The sequence below is a fragment of the Nannospalax galili genome, unplaced genomic scaffold, assembly GCF_000622305.1.
Source record: "Nannospalax galili isolate Female #2095 unplaced genomic scaffold, S.galili_v1.0 scaffold307, whole genome shotgun sequence".
In the NCBI taxonomy this organism is placed as follows: Eukaryota; Metazoa; Chordata; class Mammalia; order Rodentia; family Spalacidae; genus Nannospalax; species Nannospalax galili.
In genome coordinates this window covers 1,040,710-1,060,312 of record NW_008359625.1, presented here as the reverse complement: position 1 = coordinate 1,060,312, position 19,603 = coordinate 1,040,710, and the positions used below count along the sequence as shown (strand labels likewise).

The window sequence follows — 19,603 nt, the reverse complement described above, 5'->3', positions numbered from 1 at the left end:
TATATATATATATATATACACACACACACACACACACACACACACATGCATTTATGACTGGTTTGTCTGGGTAATAAAACTTTACCTAATAAAACTTTACCTTGTAATCTTCTACTTTTAAATAACGTCTTGGAGGCAAACAAGGAATCTTGGGAATCTGTGGGTGTGCAATGTAACAAGTAGTACTCCAGATGGCGCCAAAAAACAAAGAGACAGGTCTCTATGATGACTGTGAATTCAGATTAAAGAATAATGCCATCGTGTATCTGCTTTACAAAGAAGGTTCTGAGGAGACAAGGGACAGCTTATACTCAACATGCACCCAAGCATTGGTCTGACACTGAAGTTCCACTGAGTGTGCACCCAGAGAAAAGCAGTGAGGTGTGCTTGAGGTAGGAGGTGAGGACCCAGAGGATTTTGCCGACACCCTTGGGACCTTACCTCCTGCCCAGACAGAAAGAATATTTTATAATGCTCCTAGCTGCCCCAAAAGGTAAGAATAAAATCACAATTTGGAAATGCATCAGGTGTTTACTAAGAAAAACAAACAAAACCAAAAAGTAACTGTCCCTTTTCATCTGGTTTCGGTGGCCAAAATGTAAGAATAAATAAACATTTAAAGGTCTCCACTCAGGCTCTGACTCCATAAAGGATACAAGAACAAAGGGAAAGAAGTTTAGCTCGATTGTTGATCAACTTTACCAAACGCCGTCTTGCTAGAACATACTTCTGTGCAGTAGAAATTTTATCAACACCAGCAGGCATCACAGATTGACACAACTAAGAGAAAGAAACATAAATTGAAGTAGCTTTAACAAATAAACAAACAAACAAAACAAACAAAAAAATCTATGAGCCAGGCGTGCTGGTTCATGCCTTTAATCCCAGCACTTGGGAGGCAGAGGCAGGCGGATCTCTATGAGTTCAAGGCCAGTCTGGTCTACATAGTTCCAGGACAGCTGAGGCTACAGGGAGACCCTTTCCCAAAAAGACCCCCCCGCCAAAAAAAAATCTATGAACAGGTCACTATAGAGAGTACTGCGAAAAACACTCAAATACATTTAAACAGCCTGGCAGACAATAGTTTATTATGCAAAAACGAGAGTCAAAAAAGCAGTCAAACCCACGCATGAATGTTCACCTGCTACCTTTTAAGAAAGTCTTGTTGTCTGTTGGTTCCACAGACAACATATTCCAACCCACTAATGAGCCCACCAGCCCTGAATATCCTATCAAGTTAAAACAAGTTTTTCAAACAGTAGCTAATTATATAAATGTATCATGAAGAATTGGTCAGGTATCCTCTAAAGACCATGGAATCTAAGACATGATCATCAACCCAAGCCTTGGCTGGGCACTTCTCCGTCTGATGAAGCCTTTGGTTTGACAGAAGGCATACTCAAGTGAGACTGTGTTAAGGCCACAAACTCTGTCAAGATATTCCTCTTGCAAATGTGGCTCTCTGTATCTACAAGTTTTACATTCATGGCTTCAACTACCCACAGAGAAAAAGTATTCTTAAAAACTAGCTTCTGATCAAAGTAGAATATTTGGGAAAGGGAGACGATGCTGGGGCAAGAGTGTGTAATAGGGGGTTCAATATAACCAAAGCACATTGAATGCATGTATGAAAATAGAGTGAAACCCATTTTTTGTACAATATATACCAATGAAAAAAATAATAAAAACTACATCTGAACTGAGTATGTATAGACATTGCTTTCTTTCGATAATCCTGTAAACAATACAATAGCTATTTATATCACATTAGGCATTATAAATAATCTAGAGGTGATTTAAAGCACACAGAAAGATGTGCATAATTTATATAGAAATCCTAGACCTATGCCACTCTGTGTGGGAGACTTGAGCACTCTAGGACTTTGGTACTCTCAGGGAATCCTCAAATCAACAGGCTGAGTATGAACACCATGGGTCAGCTGTTCTGGCATCACAGAAAGCTCTGGGAAGGAGAACTGCCAGCTATGAGCCCAGTTTCAGGGACTGCCTACACCAAGCCAGGATTCTGTGAGCTATGTCTTCAGGAAGGTCATATAAGCCTTCTGTACCTCCATTTCCTCAACTGAGAAACAGGAGCAGCAACAGCACCTAGCCCATGCATTCACATAGAACACATAGCTCATGGGTTGCTCAATAAACTTTCTCTGTGATTATCAGAAGAGTGGAGAGTGGGAGTAGACTTTGATTATTCATAAGAGTCACACGAATATTCCTGCATGTTAGGCTGGAAAAATGGCTAAAACTCCAGGCTGTCACAAGGCACCAAGAAGCTTCAACACTGTCTAAGACCCAGCCAAGACCTGCTTTATAGCTCAGCTGTGCCAAATGGAAAAGGTCAGCTAGTTAGGAAATAAGCTTAGCACCTCAACACTTTCAGTTACAGTAAAGACAAGGGGATGATCCAGGGTCAGAGAGATCAAGTCTGTTAAGCTATCCCATCTGTTTGGAAAATTCACTAATGAACATCAAAGACACTGAAGACTCAGAGACATTTGCCTAAGTTCTACTGCAAAAACATTTGCACTAGGAAGCCCAGCTTCTCAGCAGATTTTAAAGTAGAATGACCAAAAAAAAGCTCTTTTCTCAAGGGCCAATTGCCCTTCAATTTTCTTGAAAAGGAACTACCTGGCTATTTTCAGTCAAGAGGGTCAATGCTTATGAGGCTGATGCAAAGGTAGCATTCTTTCAGTCACACAGAAGAACTGTTCCAATTCCTTTGATCACACTGGACAAATCATCTTTACTCCTAAGTCTAAGACCAATACCCTGGACCTTAACTAGTGAAGGCAATGATTTTTCAAGTCCCCACCACTCATTATAATTCATACCTCTTTTATCTCATCTGGGGGAAGTTGTTCTACATTTTGTAGCTTGTTGACACTGCGTCGGTGACTGTCATAATAGCTGAAGAAATCACTGGCACTCTGTCTCAGCAGGTAGATAATAATGCCCAAACCAGGCAAACGCCAATAAGGAACCACTGGAACTTGGGTGTCTAATAGATGGTATAAAACAATGTTGCATTTATGAGCATTTTTTAAGGAACTTTAAGCCATCTTTTTTAACTTTTTATTTATTATTTTTATTTTATGTGCATGAATATATTGCCTGCATGTGTGTAGGTGCACCTGTGTTGTGCAATGCCCCTTGTCGTGCAATACCCACGGAGGTCAGAAGAAGGCATCAGATCACCTGGAACTGGAGTTATGGCGGGTTGTTAGCCATCATGTGGGTGCTGGGAATTGAACCTGGGTCCTCTGCAAGAGCAGCCAGTGCTCTTAACTGCTGAGTCATGTCCCCAGCCCCAAACCATCTTTTTAAAACAAGAGCTGCTCCATAATCTAGGTCATATAAACTATCATATCATCCAAGACTACACTTAAACATAGCTGTTAGTTCAAAGAAAAAGTGGTTCAGTGCTACTGTAACCAGGTGCATACATAAGGCTGGAGTCCTTGAGAGAGTAGAGAAATATGCCTGTGAATACCCTTTATTACAAGAGCTTTATAAAAATGACATGCCCACCCACCCAAACATACAAACCATGTATGCTTTCAGTGATTCTTGACCAAAGGTGAAATAATTCTCACCTCATCCAATGGTTCCAGTTATATGGATTTGTTTCTAATCTGCATCACTAGTCTAGTTACTGAACAGACTCAAAGTCACTCTTCCAAAGAAACATTTGGAAACATAACTAGACTTCAATGTTAACAAGTCCTGCGCCAACAACTCCACCGAGGCAGCAACCAAGCCATCTGCCTTACCTGGCCACCTTCCAACAAGGGTGCAAAGGGATGGGGCTTCACCATCAAAGTCACAAAGGGAGAGTTACATTGCTAGACAGGCTGCATGGTTAAATTACAATTTCTTCTCACTACAAAGGGATTTCCTGAAAATACCTTGGTAATTTAAGTCTAATCTGGTGATAATCTCTATCTAATGAAACTGCATGATTACTGAAGAGATCTATACTTCCTTCATTACTCACAGGAGATCCTATCTCCAAAAGACCAAAGCCAGAAAGAAAAAGAATGCTACAGTATACAAGACTGCCTTGAAAGAAGAGCAGTCAGGTAAAAATGTACTAACTGCCCGCAATATATTTCTAGTGTATAATTGTGGTTTTTGAAGAATAAATAACAAAATTACATTTTTTGTCTGAACATCTGATGTTCTGCACCTACACACATGCAGGCAAAACACTCATATAAAATAATCATTAAAATAAAATTTTGTTATTCTTTATGTGTGTGAGTGTATTGCCTGAATGCGTGTAAATGCACGCATGTTGTGTAATGTCCACAGAGTTCAGAAGAGGGCATTGGATCCCCTAGAACTGGAGCTGTGGATGGTTGTTACACATGGAATTGGACCTGGATCCTCTGCAAGAGCAGTCAGTGCTCTTAACTGCTAAGTCATCTCTCCAGCCCCCAAATAATAATTTTTTTTAAAACTTTTAAGGCTGGGCGTGGTGGTGCACGCCTTTAATCCCAGCCCTCGGGAGGCAGAGGCAGGAGGATCTCTGTGAGTTCAAGGCCAGCCTGTGGTGGCACATGCCTTTAATCCCAACACTTGGGAGGCAGAGCCAGGCGGATCTCTGTGAGTTCAAGGCCAGCCTGGTCTACATACCTAGTTCCAGGACAGCTGGGGCTACAGGGAGACCCTGTCTCAAAAAGACCAAAAAATAAAATAGCTGGGTGTGGTGGCGCATGCCTTTAATCCCAGCACTCAGGAGGCAGAGGCAGGTAGATCTCTATGAATTCCATCCAGAAAAAAAAAAAAAAAAAAAAAAAAAAAAAAAAAAATTTAAGGGTTACTTTTAAAGGATTGAGTTTTAAGGCAGGCAGAGCTTTCTATCAAGCTACAGAATACTGTTTGTTTACTACCTGCCTTCTAGAAAAGGGAAAAGTCAGTTTAAAAGTTTCTGTTGGGCTGTGTACACTGTGAGTTTCAGGCTACCAAGACCTCAAAGTGAGTTTAAGGGTAGTCTCGGCTACATAGGGAAACACTTTCTTAAAGAATAGAAATTATAAAAACCACTGCTAGGTGCCAGAGAACACACTCTTCTGAATGAAAAGAGGACAAGATTCTCAATCCTTCCATAAGCAGGCTAGCTGAGCCACCTGGACTATATGGAAGACTTCCCATCATGCTGGTGAGGGCATGCAAGGGCTGAAACTCTCCAACAGTGGCCATTTATTCAGGAGTATTCTTCCTCATAGCAAACTTTTTGAATAGAGGAGAAAATCATGATCATGCAGAATTAATTTATGTTGACTTCAAAGGGGTTGTTTGCTATTTCTAGTCTAATTAACTTAAGCATTTTATTGCCACAGAATTGTAATTATAAATCCTCTTTTGTTTGTGTCGGGTATGGTGTTCTGAAGCAGGGTCTTGCTATAAAGCCCAAGCTGCCTTTGAACACAAGTTCTCCTGCCTTAGCTTCCAGAGTGCAGGTATTACAGGCATGTACCACCAAACGCAGGTCATTGTAAATCTTTAGAGCTACTTCCTGAACTTCTGTAAGATACAGCCTCACCCAAGTGAGACTGCTACAAATGGAATCACTGAATAAAAGGTTTCTTTATGAAAGTTACCTCCTTAGCTATCAAGAACTTCTGCTTCCAAGAATAGTAAACATCATAGCAACCTAGATCTTGCTCCCTCACTCACTCCACAGCAGAAAACTAAAATGTTTCAGTCATAACACAGACAGGAGCAGGTGGAAAGGGACAAAACCTCAGTTGGAGTGGAAAATTAAGAGCCTGGACCAGGGGTCAAAGGAAACGATCCAATGCAGAGACAAGAACTGCTAAGGAAGAGAAACGGTTCCTACTTGACTATGGTAGTACTTACTCAATTTGCATTACAAAATCATTCAACTGCATACCTAAAGTGGGTGAATTTCTATTGTATGTGAATAATATCTCAATTTAAAACATTGTAAGCTGAGTGTGGTGGCTCACGCCTGCAATCCCAGCACTCAGGAGGCTGAGGTTGAGGCTGGCATATAGCCAGAGAGTAAGATCCTCTCTTAGAAAACAAAAACAAAAGTGATCCTAATAGCTAGGACATTTTATAATCTGTTAAGACAGGATTTTTAGCATAATGTATAGATTTAAAGGTTACATATGTAAAAGTAATATATTTTCCCATAATATTATTCTACTAAATATGTATTTTGTAATTAAGCCATCTTTGGGTAAAAGAAGACATTGAAGAGGATGCAGATATGGCAAATTATTCTCAGAATCTCAAACAAAGGCTTCCTTGAAATCACCAGTTCATTCCATTAGCACTAAACCAAGATCACAATGGCTCTGCCTTCTGAGTGCCCCACAGGATGGCAACTTTAACCAGTCCATAATCCTGCCCCATATTCCAGATCTTCTCTACTACTCATTAAGTAGCCTACTTGGCATCTAAAATTTTGATTTGCCACATGACAGAAATTTGGAACTATTAATGCATAACCAGATTTAGACACAGCTGAATACAAAACATACTTTTCACCCAACTAGGTACTTTCTTTGGGATCTCCAATGCTATTTAAAATTAAACTCCCTCACGTGGTTCCTCTAGATTTAGCCTCAAAAAATCCAAAGACTATCCTCATTCTCTTGAGCTTTCCAGCCTCACATAGACTGACAACTGTATCTCCCTATGCTGGATAGCTTTAGTGTCAACGTGACACACCTGGGTTGAGGAAGCCTCAACTGGGGATTGCCTCTATTGGACTGGCCTGTGGCCATGTCTGTGGGGCATCTTCTTGATGAGTGATGTGGGAGAGCCCAGCCCACTGTGGGTGGTGCCATCCCTGGGCAGGTGGGCCTGTGTTGCATAAGAAGGCAGGCTAGGGGAAAAAAAAAAGGCAGGCTGAGCAGGGGCCAGGGAGCAAATCAGTAAGCAGTGATCTTCCATGGCCTACACTCTAGCTCCTGACTCTAGGTTCCTGCTCTGTGTTCCTACTTTGGACTCCCTGATGAACTGTGACCCAGGAGATGTAAGACAAATAAACCCTTTCCTCCCCAAGTTGGTAGTGGTCAGAGTGTTTTGTCACAGCAATGGAGAAACAAAGACAGAAACTGGCACCATAGAGTGGGCTGTTGCCTGTGAAGAACCTGACCATGTGGGGTTTTGAAGAAATGCTCAAGAGTTGGGAAGGTTGGGCTAGAAAAGAGGTTGACTGCTTAAGTGGAGCTTAACAGGCCATTCTAGTAGGGGCCTGGAAGAAAGCAGTGCTGAGAACAATATAATTTCAGAGGGAAATAAGGACTTAAGCAGCACTTGGGGTGTTTTGGCAAAGAGTCTGGCTGGAGTCTGCCCTAGAACAAAAAGCTTGCCTGAGGCTAAGTTGAAAAGTAATGGACTAATTTCTTTGGTGGAAGAAATTTCAAGAGAGCCTAATGTAGAAACAGTAGCATGGCTATTAATGGTGAATATTATGCAGATCTACAGTGAAAGAGAGCAAATCTGGGGCAGAAAGAAGAGGATCCCATTGATGAGGAGATTAAAGTGATTAATGAGAGGCCTAGAGATTCAAACTTAAAAAATGGAGAGAGTGCCTCCAGGGCAAGACCACACCCAGTTAAGCCTCCAACTTGTGAAAGGAAAATGCTGCAGGGACCACTGAAGAGAAAAGCTTCTAAAATGGATAAAGCAGGCTGGAGTCCATCCCACACTTGCAGTCAAACTTGGCATTGTTGTTCACCTGGTGCTGGTTTTAGAGGCATTAAAGATTCAAGAGTGAAGGAGTCATCGGTTCTGCCTCCCTGGTTTCAGAGAGCCTTGGAGGCCAGGCAGCATGCAGCAGGGGTTGCTCTGCATAGAGAAGGCCCTGATAGGTCACTGCATGAAGCTGTGAAGGTGAAGCATGCTTGGCAATGGAGACCTCAAGAAGTTTGTGATGCCAGAGCTGTGAGGCATCTGCCAAGACCTACATACAGGGAGTGGTACCAGCACAAGAGAGAGATGTGTGCTGCACCCAGCAAAGCTAGAGAGGCTGAGCCATCTAAGCCCTTTGGAAGTAAAGTCCCAGAAGCTGGATGCCTCCAGTCCTCCCTTTTGGAATGGTAATGTGTATTTGGTTCCACTGTATGTTGGGAGTATGTAATTTGTCTTTTGATTTTATAAATGCTTACAGTTAAGATATTTACCTGAGTCTCAGAAGAGACTTTGGACTGTGGACTTTTAAATAGTATTGAGACTGATAATGACTATGGGGACTTGCGTTTTGCATTTTATATGGTTGTGAGTCTATGGGGGCCAAGGGGTGGAATGTGATGGTTTGAATGAAAATGTCTGCCACAGGCTCCAAGTATTTGGACATTTTGTCCCCAGATGATGGTGCTGTTTTGGGAGGTTTTAAAAGGTGTGGCTATCCTGGAGGAAGTACATCACTGGGGGGTGGGCTTAGAGAGTTCTTAAGCCTTGCCAGATCTCCAGTTTCTCTCTTGCTTCCTGTGCCTGTGTGATGATGTGAGAGCTTAGCTTCTGCTGCTCCTACTCCAACCACCTCCAGCCACCATGCCTCCCTGCCATGACAGACTTTAATTCCCCTGGAACCGTAAGCTCAAATAAACTCTTCCTTCTATAAATTGCTTTGATAGGTGTTTCTGTCACAGCAACAGAAAAGTGACTAATACATTCCCACACATTCTTACAGTCATTTTTAAATTTCCCCATTAATAATTCATCAGGAACAAACTGCTTCTCCCTAGGGCCAAGGTGTAGAGCTGTATCACAATCATAACAATTTTATTCCCCAGATACAGTAAATACACCACTCCCAAACAAAAAGAAAACCACAGGCTCACCTTGCCGAGGTCCATCTCTATTAACGGTCTCTGAAAGGCTAGGGGTGAAGAGACACATAGCATGCTGTAGGGTAGGGGAGCTCTGTAGTATAAGTGCCTGGCAATATTCCATTACATTGGCACAAATCTATAATGGAAGTAACAAAATGTTAGCCCTTGAAATGTACTAATTTCACAGAAATCTAGACTGGAAGAGAAAAAGATCATAATTCAATTTGTAAAACTATACACAACTATTACCTTTATCAAATTTTCTCAAAGCCACAAAGCCCTTACAGGCCACAATTCTCGGCCCTTCTTACCTGCTGCATGGCCAGCTCAATCTCATCTTTCTTGCTCACCCGATCTCCTTCTACAGTATCATCTTGAAATTTAAACTGACGCAGTCTGTCCGAGCCACCAAAACGACTCAGTAGTCCTAAACACTGGCGCTAAAAAAGAAAGATATTTTGTTGACTGGTAGCTGATGGAATTAAAATTTGTGATCTCTTTTTTCTTGAGGGACAGAAAAAAAGCAAAATTCAGAGAAGAAAGGAATAATTCTTCAAAGTATCTGCTATCTTACTTCTCACTGAGCCAACGAAAGCAAGCTTGTCAAAATTCACCTTTGTTGCAAAGAAAGCGAATACTCAACTTATTTTTCCTTACAAAGAATTTCCAATATAAACCAAATGTTTGCCAAGAAATTTTTTATCATATATTAAAATATTTAATAATTCTTTGAGATGATTATAAAATGAAAGAAGTTAATAGGCAAATGAAAAGCACAGTGAGAAGACAGCTACAAGATGACTTAACAGATCGTACTGTGTCTACCAAAGCTGAAATTTAAAAGCTGAAACTCCTGTGACTGTTTCTAGGGGCTCCCTGTAGGGGTTGGGGATTTACAGGCATTCTTGGCAGGTAAAATGCAAATGTTAGGGCCAGTGAGATGGTTAAGGCCAAGTCTCGGGACCCAAACTTGATCCCTAGAATCCACATGGTAGTAAGAGAAAAGAGAAAACAGACTCCAGCAAGTTGTCCTCTGACCTTCACATGTGCACCAAGGCACATGCACAAAATGCCACATGCATCCTGCCCTACACACAAAATAACTGTATTAATTAAAAAATTTAAATGCAAATGTTACTTTCCCCCATGTCTGCTGCTTTTACAGATAAAACAAACATGCTCCAATATTCCCAGGTCACCTAAAAGGTCCTTCTCTCCCTTTTAATCAGAAAAGAACAAAAGTGGGGAGAATTATAATAGTAAAAGTAACAGGATTGCTCATGCCTTAATCATAAATGAATTTACATATCATAATAAACTCCACACATTAATATGAAAGCGCTCTGCCATAGTTATTGCGTTTCGGGAGTAAGTGCTGGGAAGAGGAGCAGGAGTAAAGACATCCAATTTTTCATCCAACACAAAGTCCAAAGATGATTCTCAAAATGGGAAAATCAACTAACTAGAAGCAGTAAAAAAAAAAAACATCAGCCAGAGATATCAAAGACTCAACAAAAACAGTTGAAGGCATTGCTCTAACCTTAATCTAGGGAGTAGTGGGAAAAGAAAGGTGAGAGGGTTTAAAGAAATAAATCAACTAAAGGAAGCTTGTCAACTGTACCCCCCACCACATTCTTACAGTCATTTTAAAACTTCCCCATTAATAATTAATAATTACCTGGAATCTTGCAATATGTCCGTGGAGTTCCATCAGAGAGCCTTCATTCACATCAACATCAAGTTCACTCAATATACCTATGAAACGGAGATACTTTTACATGTGGTTCATGCTAAATGAAAACACTATAAACTACGGAGAGAGGCTATGGCATTTTATGTCTTTTATGTGCATGAGTAGATTCTTGTCATAAAAGTTTTGAGAAACACGATTTTCAAAGACTGGAAGGGTTTTTTACATATTAGAAACACTAGCACAAGTGTACTTATATGCAACCTAAAATCCCAATTGATTTCAAAAGGTAGTTTTAAAAGTTTAAGAAAAATCTTTCTAAATTCAGCAATTAAGTACTTTCTAAGGAATATTGAGAGTTTAGACTTACAAAATGAAAAACCTTGACAAAAAGAGGAAAAGAACCAACTTATGCTCTATAAACACTGAAGAATGTGGTGACAGAGAAGAGATAGCATCCTGCTGGAATAAGCAGCGTGACTCAGCTCATGACTCTTTTCCCTCAGAGGCAGCAAAGGAAAGGAGGACAAACCAGCAAGTTCTCATGGAGATCCCACTTGTGAGAAGTATACCGAGAGTGAAAGAGTCTTGGAAAAGTCGACGGAAAATGAATAGGAGAACAACTGCACAGCACTATGGGACCTCAACTGCACAGCACTATGGGACCTCAGTAGAAGGTCCCCAAAGAAGGTAGACTACCTTGGAATCATTGTACAAGGCCTGCACTGAGCTGGAAGCTTAGATAAGCCACAGGCTGAGAAAAAGGACCCAGGTCTCCTCAGGAGCACAGGCTCCAAGTACACTGACAGGCACTGCACCCAGCATCAATCAACTCTCCCAGCCAAGAGGGCTCAAGGTAGACAGATACCCTCCAAGGTATGGGGTAGAATCAAGGGTTGCTGCAGACTTCTCCAGAGCAACATAAAAATTGAAGAAGTACAGACTAGTAGGTAGGCCCACAGAGCCAGAAACAATACTGCCTGTGACATACTACCAGTGTTACCAAGTAAACCTTCCTGTGCCTTAGTTCCTTACCTGCAAAATGTGGATAATAATAGTTCTATCTCTTAAGATTGTTGTATATGCAATCAATTAACATGTAATGGATGTAAGCAGTGCCTGGCACATAAATGCTTAAAAACATCAGGTATTATTCCTGGTGTTACATATGTCAAGGGAAAGACAATCTTAATAGTTATGCTATTACTCAAGATCAATGGCAGCACCTAGACAAACTTAAACATCAGAGACTGCAGTAAATATATTTTTTTCTGAGAGAAGAGAACTGCAATGCAAATTTAAAATATCAAGAGATAAACCCAAAAAAAACTCATGAATAACAGTGTTTTGTACGGAATGAATGTAAACATACAACTAAAACCAAAACAAAAGATACTGTGGCTTTAAGACTGAGTATAATGTTATAAAGCCTGACAAAGTAAAAACAAAAATCTAAAGATGAAACAGGAAGTATACAAGGATTCATTCTCATCTTTCACAGCTGGGAGCTAACTGACTAATTATACATAGTGAAGAAATTATACTGAAGAAAAAAGTGACAAAAGCTTAATTTTTCCTAATCACTTTTCTTAATCATAGTGACCTTTTAAAAGCTATCCTTTCTTTATAATCTTGGGAATAAATATTTCTGGAATTCAATTCCTTCTACCTTCAGTAAGTTTCAGTCTGTTGAATTCACATACAAACTTTATTAAACCAGCATATAAAAGGTAATCATGCTCTCACAAGTCAGGTCTAAACATGCAATGTTTGAGAAGCTATTACCAAATGCCAACATCTGATCATTGAGATAATGAGATTCTGAATATTTGTTAATTATCTCCTTGAGCTTTTTGAATTTTTAATAATGGGCATATATGATTTCTATAAATGTAAACTTATTTACTTGAAATTGGTACTGGAACAATTCAGCTTTATATAAGTGATACATAACTGTAAAGTAATAAAAATCTCACTCTATTAGGCTTGTGTCTGTCTGCAGAGAATTGTTCATTGCATCCAACCAAATCCACTCACCTGGAAGTGCCGCTTTACTTATAATTCCTGTCAGCAGAGCCAGTTCCTGTAGAGAGCCGGCGCTGAGATCCTGACAGCGCAGAATGGCTTGTATGGTATCGGAATGCGAAATGAGAAACTGGAACACCTGAGCCGTGGAACACGAGGCGCAGCCAGAGAAATGGAGGAAGAAGAGGAGAAAGCTGCATCACAAATGTATAGTCCTTCTTTTCAGGAACGCTGAAGCAAGTAATTCAATGCAATGAAGAAAGGAGAAGCAACTATTTGCTGCACATTCCTTTTCTTTCTTCAGGAAGCAAATATTTAATCGAAAGTCATGAAGTTTTAACATAGCAAAGCCCAGGAAACTATGCTACAACTTGGAACTACTGAGTGAAAACACCTAGTTTATTTCATTATTTACTTAAAAGGAATCATAATTTCAAATGATTGGGTATAAAAATGGCCACCAAATTCAAAAAGTTACTAGATGTTAGTCTGACGTGTGTGACGTGGCTTAATCATGTATAAGTTTTTGTCTCGCTCTCTTGATACGACAAGAACAAAAGAGAGAAAAACCTCTTTCTGCCTCTGATACTTTATGGTGCACCACCACACAGGATTTTCTAGCACCTTCATAAAGGAACACCCTGACTAGACTGACAAGCACCTGGAAGGTAGAGATGAAGTCCAAACAAGCTGAATGCAGGAACTACTCAGGAACTCTGCTTGCTTCTATTTTTATCCTTGTAAAGTTTTTTATTAGCATGTATTAATTATACACAATGTGAGTTTAGTGATATTTTCAAGTATATGCTGCTTTTATTTTTTTAATACAGATCTCTACCCACAGCCTAATCATTGAATATGGAGCTTTCTTTTATTCTCCCTTTTGGATCAAGTCCACACTAAAGGCAGCACTCTACTGCTGAGACACAATCCTAACCCAATTATTTGTGTGAGATATATATAATTTATTTTTATTTATTTTATATGTATGAGTACATTGCCTGCATGTATGTAAGTGTACCCATGGCATGCAATGCCTATGGAGGTCAGAAGAGGGTGTCAGATCTCCTGGAACTGGAGTTACAGACAGTTGTTAGCCACCATGTGGGTGCTTGCTAGGAACTGAATCCAGATCCTCTGCAAGAGCTCAGTGCTCTTAACCACTGAGCCATCTCTTCAGCCCCTATTTGTGCTTTTTAAAGAAATTCCGCCAGTGATTCTGCTACAACCAACAGAAAATTGGCAATAACAAGTCAATGCTTTACATTAATAAAAAGTCATCTCAGCCCAGGCATGGTGGTGCACGCCTTTAATCCCAGCACTCAGGAGGCAGAGGCAGGAGAATCTCTGTGAGTTCAAGGTCAGCCTGGTCTACATAGTGAGTTCCAGGACAGCTGGGGCTACAGGGAGACCTTGTCTCAAAAAGACCAAAAAAAAAAAAAGTCATCTCAGACTGAGACTATAAGTCAGTGATAGAGTGCTTGCCTCACATGCACAAGGCCCCAAATTCAATTCCCTGTACTGTGAAAAAACAAAAATCTCAATAAAAAAGATAGTAAGGAAATCCTGAGTTTAGAAAACTCACTCAAAGGCCGTGTGAGCAGGAGACAGTATACCCCTTAGACTACTGCAGTAAAGTAAGTGCAGTGTTTATAAGGTGTCACTTCAGACACAGCAGCATCTACTCTGGTGAAATAAGTCTGAGCCTGATGGTAGCAAAAGCAGACAAAACTATCAGAAGCCAAAGCATCTCAGGACACAGTTCCTGAGGGTATCAAAATACAATAAAGGATGAAAAGCCAAATTAATTATATACTGTACTCATAACTAAAGGAACAGAAATACATGTGTTTGAAAGTTTCACTGAAGAGTAATGAAAAACAGTTCTCATTCTTAAAGAAAATGTTTTCAAAGTTGAGCGTGATTGGTTGCGCACACCTTTGATCCCAGCACTTGGGGCACAGAGGCAAGTGGGTCTCTGTGAGTTCAAGGCCAGCCTGGTCTACATAGTGAGTTCTGGACCAGCTGGGGCTACAGGGTCTCAAAAAGATGCAAAAAAAAAAAAAAAAAAGAAAAGCATTTTCAGCAGAAAATTCACTATTTAAATGACCTCATTCTATAAAGTTCACATGTAAATATGATGCTCTTTTTGATATTCCTATTGTTTGAGACAGGCTCTTACACTAGCTATGTAGCCACGCAACTCCTGATTCTCTTACCACTATGTCCTAAGTGCTGGGATGACAGGACTGTGCAGCCATGCCCTGTTTTCTTGGTTGATGCTGTTTGAGACAGTGCTTTACTACACAGCCCACATCAATCTGATTCATGATTCTCTAGCCTCAACCTCCCTACTACTAGGATTACTAGTGTGTGCCACTATTTCAGCTAATCTTTTGTATTTTCCAAAATATTTTTACTATATTTTACTATACCTTTCTCTGCACTGGCTGAATTCATCTTAAAAGTTAGCTTTTAATCCCAGCATTTGGGAGGCAGAGGCAGGCAGATCTCTGTGAGTTCAAGGCCAGCCTGGTCTACATAGTGAGTTCCAGGACAGCTGGGGCTACAGGGAGACCCTGTCTCAAAAAGACCGAAAAAAAAAAAAAAGTGAAAAGTCAGCTTATTCCTACCACAGTAACTGCTTTCTTTCCTATAGGAACAAATATCAATCTCGTGCTTTCCATCTCAGGATTCTTCTATTCACATCTAAGTACAAAATGGGCCAATGGAGCACAGAGCAAGGTACAAGAGGCTGATTTATGTTCTACACTCAACTTTGCCACAAACAGCAAGACTTAAGTCCATTCTCATGAGCCCTCTGGATTCCACACTAGATGACCTCTACATCAAACACTCATCTTACCTGGCCTGCTGCCTGCAAGTGCTGGGACACACTTGACATGAGGATGACCTGGCACAGCTGGAGGGCTGGAAGGAGAATCTGCCGGTAGCGATCCACGGGCGTTGGGATGAACAATGGAGGGTCTCTCATGCCAAACATGCTTGGTTCGTTCCAACCAAACAAGGAGAGAGCAACATTGCACTTAAGGTATTAACAATGTTTTACCATTTGCATGATGAGTTACAAATGCTTATATTTTAATTTTTAGACAAAATAAAAGGAGAGCTTGTAGGGAGGAAAGGAAGCAGAATATAAAAGGAAATAAGAGGCTTTGTACAGACAAATGATACAATGCCAAGATCTTCAATTGACAGAGTAAATAATAACTTTCATGCTTAGACCTTTGTGTAGTGGGCTGGAGAGCTGGCGTAGCCATTAAAGGCTCAGACTCACAACCAAAACTTCATGAAGGAATATCAAAATAATCTCTTCCCTCCTCCTGAGGTAATACAGTTCTGTATTTAAACCTAAAAAACTCAAACATCAATCTGGCAATGGAGTCTTTGAAAATAATAACTAAACCCACCTTAAGTATCATTCACCGCTAGGAAGATATGCTGCCTTCCTAACAATGCTGCCATCTTGCAGACTGAAAAATTATAAACACCAGAGCCAGTGAGGTGCCTCGGCTGACACACGTGCTTGCCTCACAAACCCAACCACCTTAGTCCAATCCATGCAGCCCATGGTGTATGGAAGGAGTAAACCAACACCCAAAAGCTGCCCACTGTCCTCCATACTCACATACCATGGCACCTGCAAGCACACATGTGCACATGCATACATAAATAATAAATAAAACTGTTGAGGGCGCTGAGGAGATGGTTCAGTGAGTAAAGTGACTGCTGTGCAAGCATCAGGACCTGAGTTCAGATCCCCAACACTCATGTAAGTCAGGCACAGCGAGTGCATCTCCAACCCCGCTCGCGGGGTAGGAGGAGACTGGGGGCTTACTGGCTAGCCAGCCTAGCAGAAAGGGTAAACTCTAGGGTCAGTGGAATCCCACTGTCTCAAAAACTAAGCTGGCAAGTGACAGAGGAAGACACCTGATACTAACCCCTCACTCCCATACAAGCCCCCCCCACGTATATAACACGCACATGCACACATATGCATGCATGTACACACACACACACTCTCTCTCTCTCTCGCTATAAAAATACATTTTAAAACATTTAAAACCAAACTGAATTTTCTGTATTTAAAATGAGTTGACAATATGCTGAAAAGCTTGAAACCTGTAAACAACTTCCTATTAGTAAGCAGTACGTAAAATACTAAAACCAGAAAAAAAAAAAAAAAAAAGCCCTCTTTTTAAGCCCTATTCAAACTATTAGGAATGCAAATCTACAGCAAATTCTTTTTTAACCCCCTTGGTCTTTTGAGGCAAGCTATTGCTATCCAGTCCAGGCTAGCCTCAAATTCAGGATCCTCCAGCCTCATTATCTCAAGTGCTGGGTTTACAGGGGTGTACTACCACATCTGGCAACAAGTTTAACTTTACTATTACATTTTTCAAAGATCTCTATAACTAAAAACAAGAATGTATGGAACTAATATAAAATAGTGAGACTAATGAGGTAAAAGCTGACTAGCAGAATTCTTGCCGTCTCCCATATTATACTACTCTAAAATGGAATTAGCCCCCACTTGTACCCTCATCAACAACTTCCACTCAGTACATGACAGAGGCATGCAACACTGCCCATCCCTCAGGGAAAAAGCACAATCATAACCAAGTGGCAAAATTGTGTTTAGGATTTCCTTTTTCTCTTAATAATCCTTTACTGAGCACTTGACCAAACCAGTCCATATGGACACTTACCCATGCGGCTCCATTTCTGGGCGCATGTCATAGACTTGGCATTGGGCTAGTCTCACAACCACACCGGATCTCAGCAACTCTAAAGCACCCTGCTGCATCTTAGCCACTCTTGTGAGAAATGCCTACAAGTTACAAAAGGGAAATTATCAGTGTTGAAATCATGTCCAAGGGCTCCATAGAAAAATGAAACTCTCATGATACATTCCCTATCAACCACTAATGAAGGGAAGTCTTGAGCTAGCCACAGGTCACATTATACCTCCTTTTTCTTATGATGATTTTGAAAACTCAATAATAAACATACACAAAGTGCCTTGCATGAATTATTCAATTAAATGTAGTTTCTGTCAGCATGATGTGCCCTGCAGACAGGTTGGTTTTTTTGCTCACACCCGTCTCTCTTCTTGGTATGTATTAGATACTTAGTAAATGTCTATTAAATAACTGGGCATAGGCAGAAACAAGAGTTAATAAAGAATCTAAGACTCTACTGCTTCACTACTGTGACATGTAACATGCTTACCAAGGAGAAATTAAAGCAGACCTGGAAGGAAAGAAATGATAAAGTGTACGCCAATTTAAAATTCTGTGTTTAAACTAGACCAGCACACTGGAGCTTTCATCAGTCAACAAACAGTAAGCGCTTGGCTGCTCTCTCCTCAGGAAAACGTGACACACATGGCACTCTCCCGAGCAACGTCAGTGAGGGAGCAGTGAGAAGTCCCTTACCCTCTGAATGTCTCAGGATCATTTCCACCATCTTTACACACCCAGAAGGTGCATTTCTAGCACAAATTTCCAATTTTTAAATGACTATAGCTTACATAACAAAAATACTGAAAAAGCCCTGGAAGCATAGTGCTAAACAAGGCTGCCTTCTAAAACACATGCCACGTTCGTTTTCTTCAATACATCTCCAGGCCCAAAAGGAGATGACCTATCAATGTAGCGTCCGACATCTAAAAAAGCCTCACCATTTTGGATTCATAAGTATAAAGGGCTTTTAAAAGGGGAGGTTGTGGAGTGAGTAAGCTCTGCAAAGTACGGTCGTCTTCCACCAAGCTGTCCACAAGGACCTTCAAATAGCCACTGTTAGAAAGATACAAAAGCCACTGCTGCTGCTTATCCACAGAGACAATCCGGTCGAGGAGAGCCAGGGCCAGCATCTAAAGGAAAAACAAAATAGAATCAAGGTCATAGCAGGAGACAGCTACTAAAATCAACAACAGTCACTGTCTTTATATGGAAGGACTTAGAACTTTTCTCCTAAGAATAATTGCTTGTAATAAAATTTTTGCTTTTTATTTGAAAATTTTATGTACCCAGATCTTTTCATTAATAAAAAGAAAATTTCAGAGTCAAGATTTATTTCTCAAATGGCCTTGAAATACAAGATTTAAGTGCTAGGTGGTTCTGCTGGGAGGAAATTCTCCTCACTGAATCATCATAAGGACAGTAGAGCAGCTCAGCAGAGGAGGACACACCCAGTGAAGGAGCAGGAGGCAGTTCACGAACCTTCTAGCTGTTCTACCCACAAGCCTCAAAGTTAGCAAAAATAATTCTAAGGAGAAATTCTGGATTAAGATTCCAAATAAATAAAGCACAATTAAAGAAAACAGAAGTTCCAAATTATACGTGATAAGTAAACTCGCTATAAAAGTGTAGAAATAGCTGCTTCCCTGGGCTGCACAGCCAGCCAGCCTCTTTCCTGGACGCCTGGGCTGGCCTCTCAGCCTAGGCCACGACTGCTTCCTGATCCCTTGCATCCAGAGGGACCCAGTTCCTTCACAAGGGCCCCAGGAGCCCTCTGGGCCTGGCCCTGCTCTCACCTCCCTCTGCTTCCCTGGACTGCACAACCCACCAGCCTCTCTCTAGGGAGCCCTCTGTGCCTGGTCCCTCCCTCACCTCCCTCTGTTTCCCTGGGCTGCACAACCCGCAATCCTCTTTCCTGATCCTTTGCATCCAGACCAACCCAGTTCCTCAGTGCAGTCCCCAGGAGCTCTTGGGGCCTCTTCCTGCCCCCACCTCCCTTTGCATCTCTGGGTGGCACAGCAACCAACTACCCAAGACCATCATCTTTCCTAGGCCCTGCACCCAGGCCAGTCCAACCCCAAAATTCCTGAGGCCAAAATCTTTCCTGGAGGGATCCAGACCTTAGGAGAAAGCCTGAGAGCATCTGATCCTCATCTGACTTGGGCCTCTGTGGGAATTCCTGAAGACAAAAGCAAGCTGGCCACTCCAATGTAAAATCAAAAGAGAGAATCAGGAGCTTAGACGAACCAGCTTTTCATGCCCAAAAAGTAAACCACAAAGACACATAAAGTTCA

General features: G+C 41.1%; 1 protein-coding gene across 1 annotated transcript in view; it reads right to left on the bottom strand.

The window, feature by feature from the left end:
* Nup205 (nucleoporin 205) overlaps window positions 1-19,603 on the bottom strand; it is an 88,461-nt gene that overhangs the window by 3,410 nt on the left and 65,448 nt on the right. Inside the window, exons 32-41 of the mRNA XM_008823467.2 lie at window positions 18,251-18,442; window positions 17,277-17,398; window positions 15,413-15,551; window positions 12,559-12,685; window positions 10,510-10,586; window positions 9,143-9,271; window positions 8,841-8,967; window positions 2,850-3,016; window positions 657-780; window positions 101-229 (exon numbers count right to left, since the gene is read on the bottom strand). Of these exons, the coding sequence (XP_008821689.1) occupies window positions 101-229; window positions 657-780; window positions 2,850-3,016; window positions 8,841-8,967; window positions 9,143-9,271; window positions 10,510-10,586; window positions 12,559-12,685; window positions 15,413-15,551; window positions 17,277-17,398; window positions 18,251-18,442 (1,333 nt within the window). The remainder of the gene's footprint in view (window positions 1-100; window positions 230-656; window positions 781-2,849; window positions 3,017-8,840; window positions 8,968-9,142; window positions 9,272-10,509; window positions 10,587-12,558; window positions 12,686-15,412; window positions 15,552-17,276; window positions 17,399-18,250; window positions 18,443-19,603) is intronic.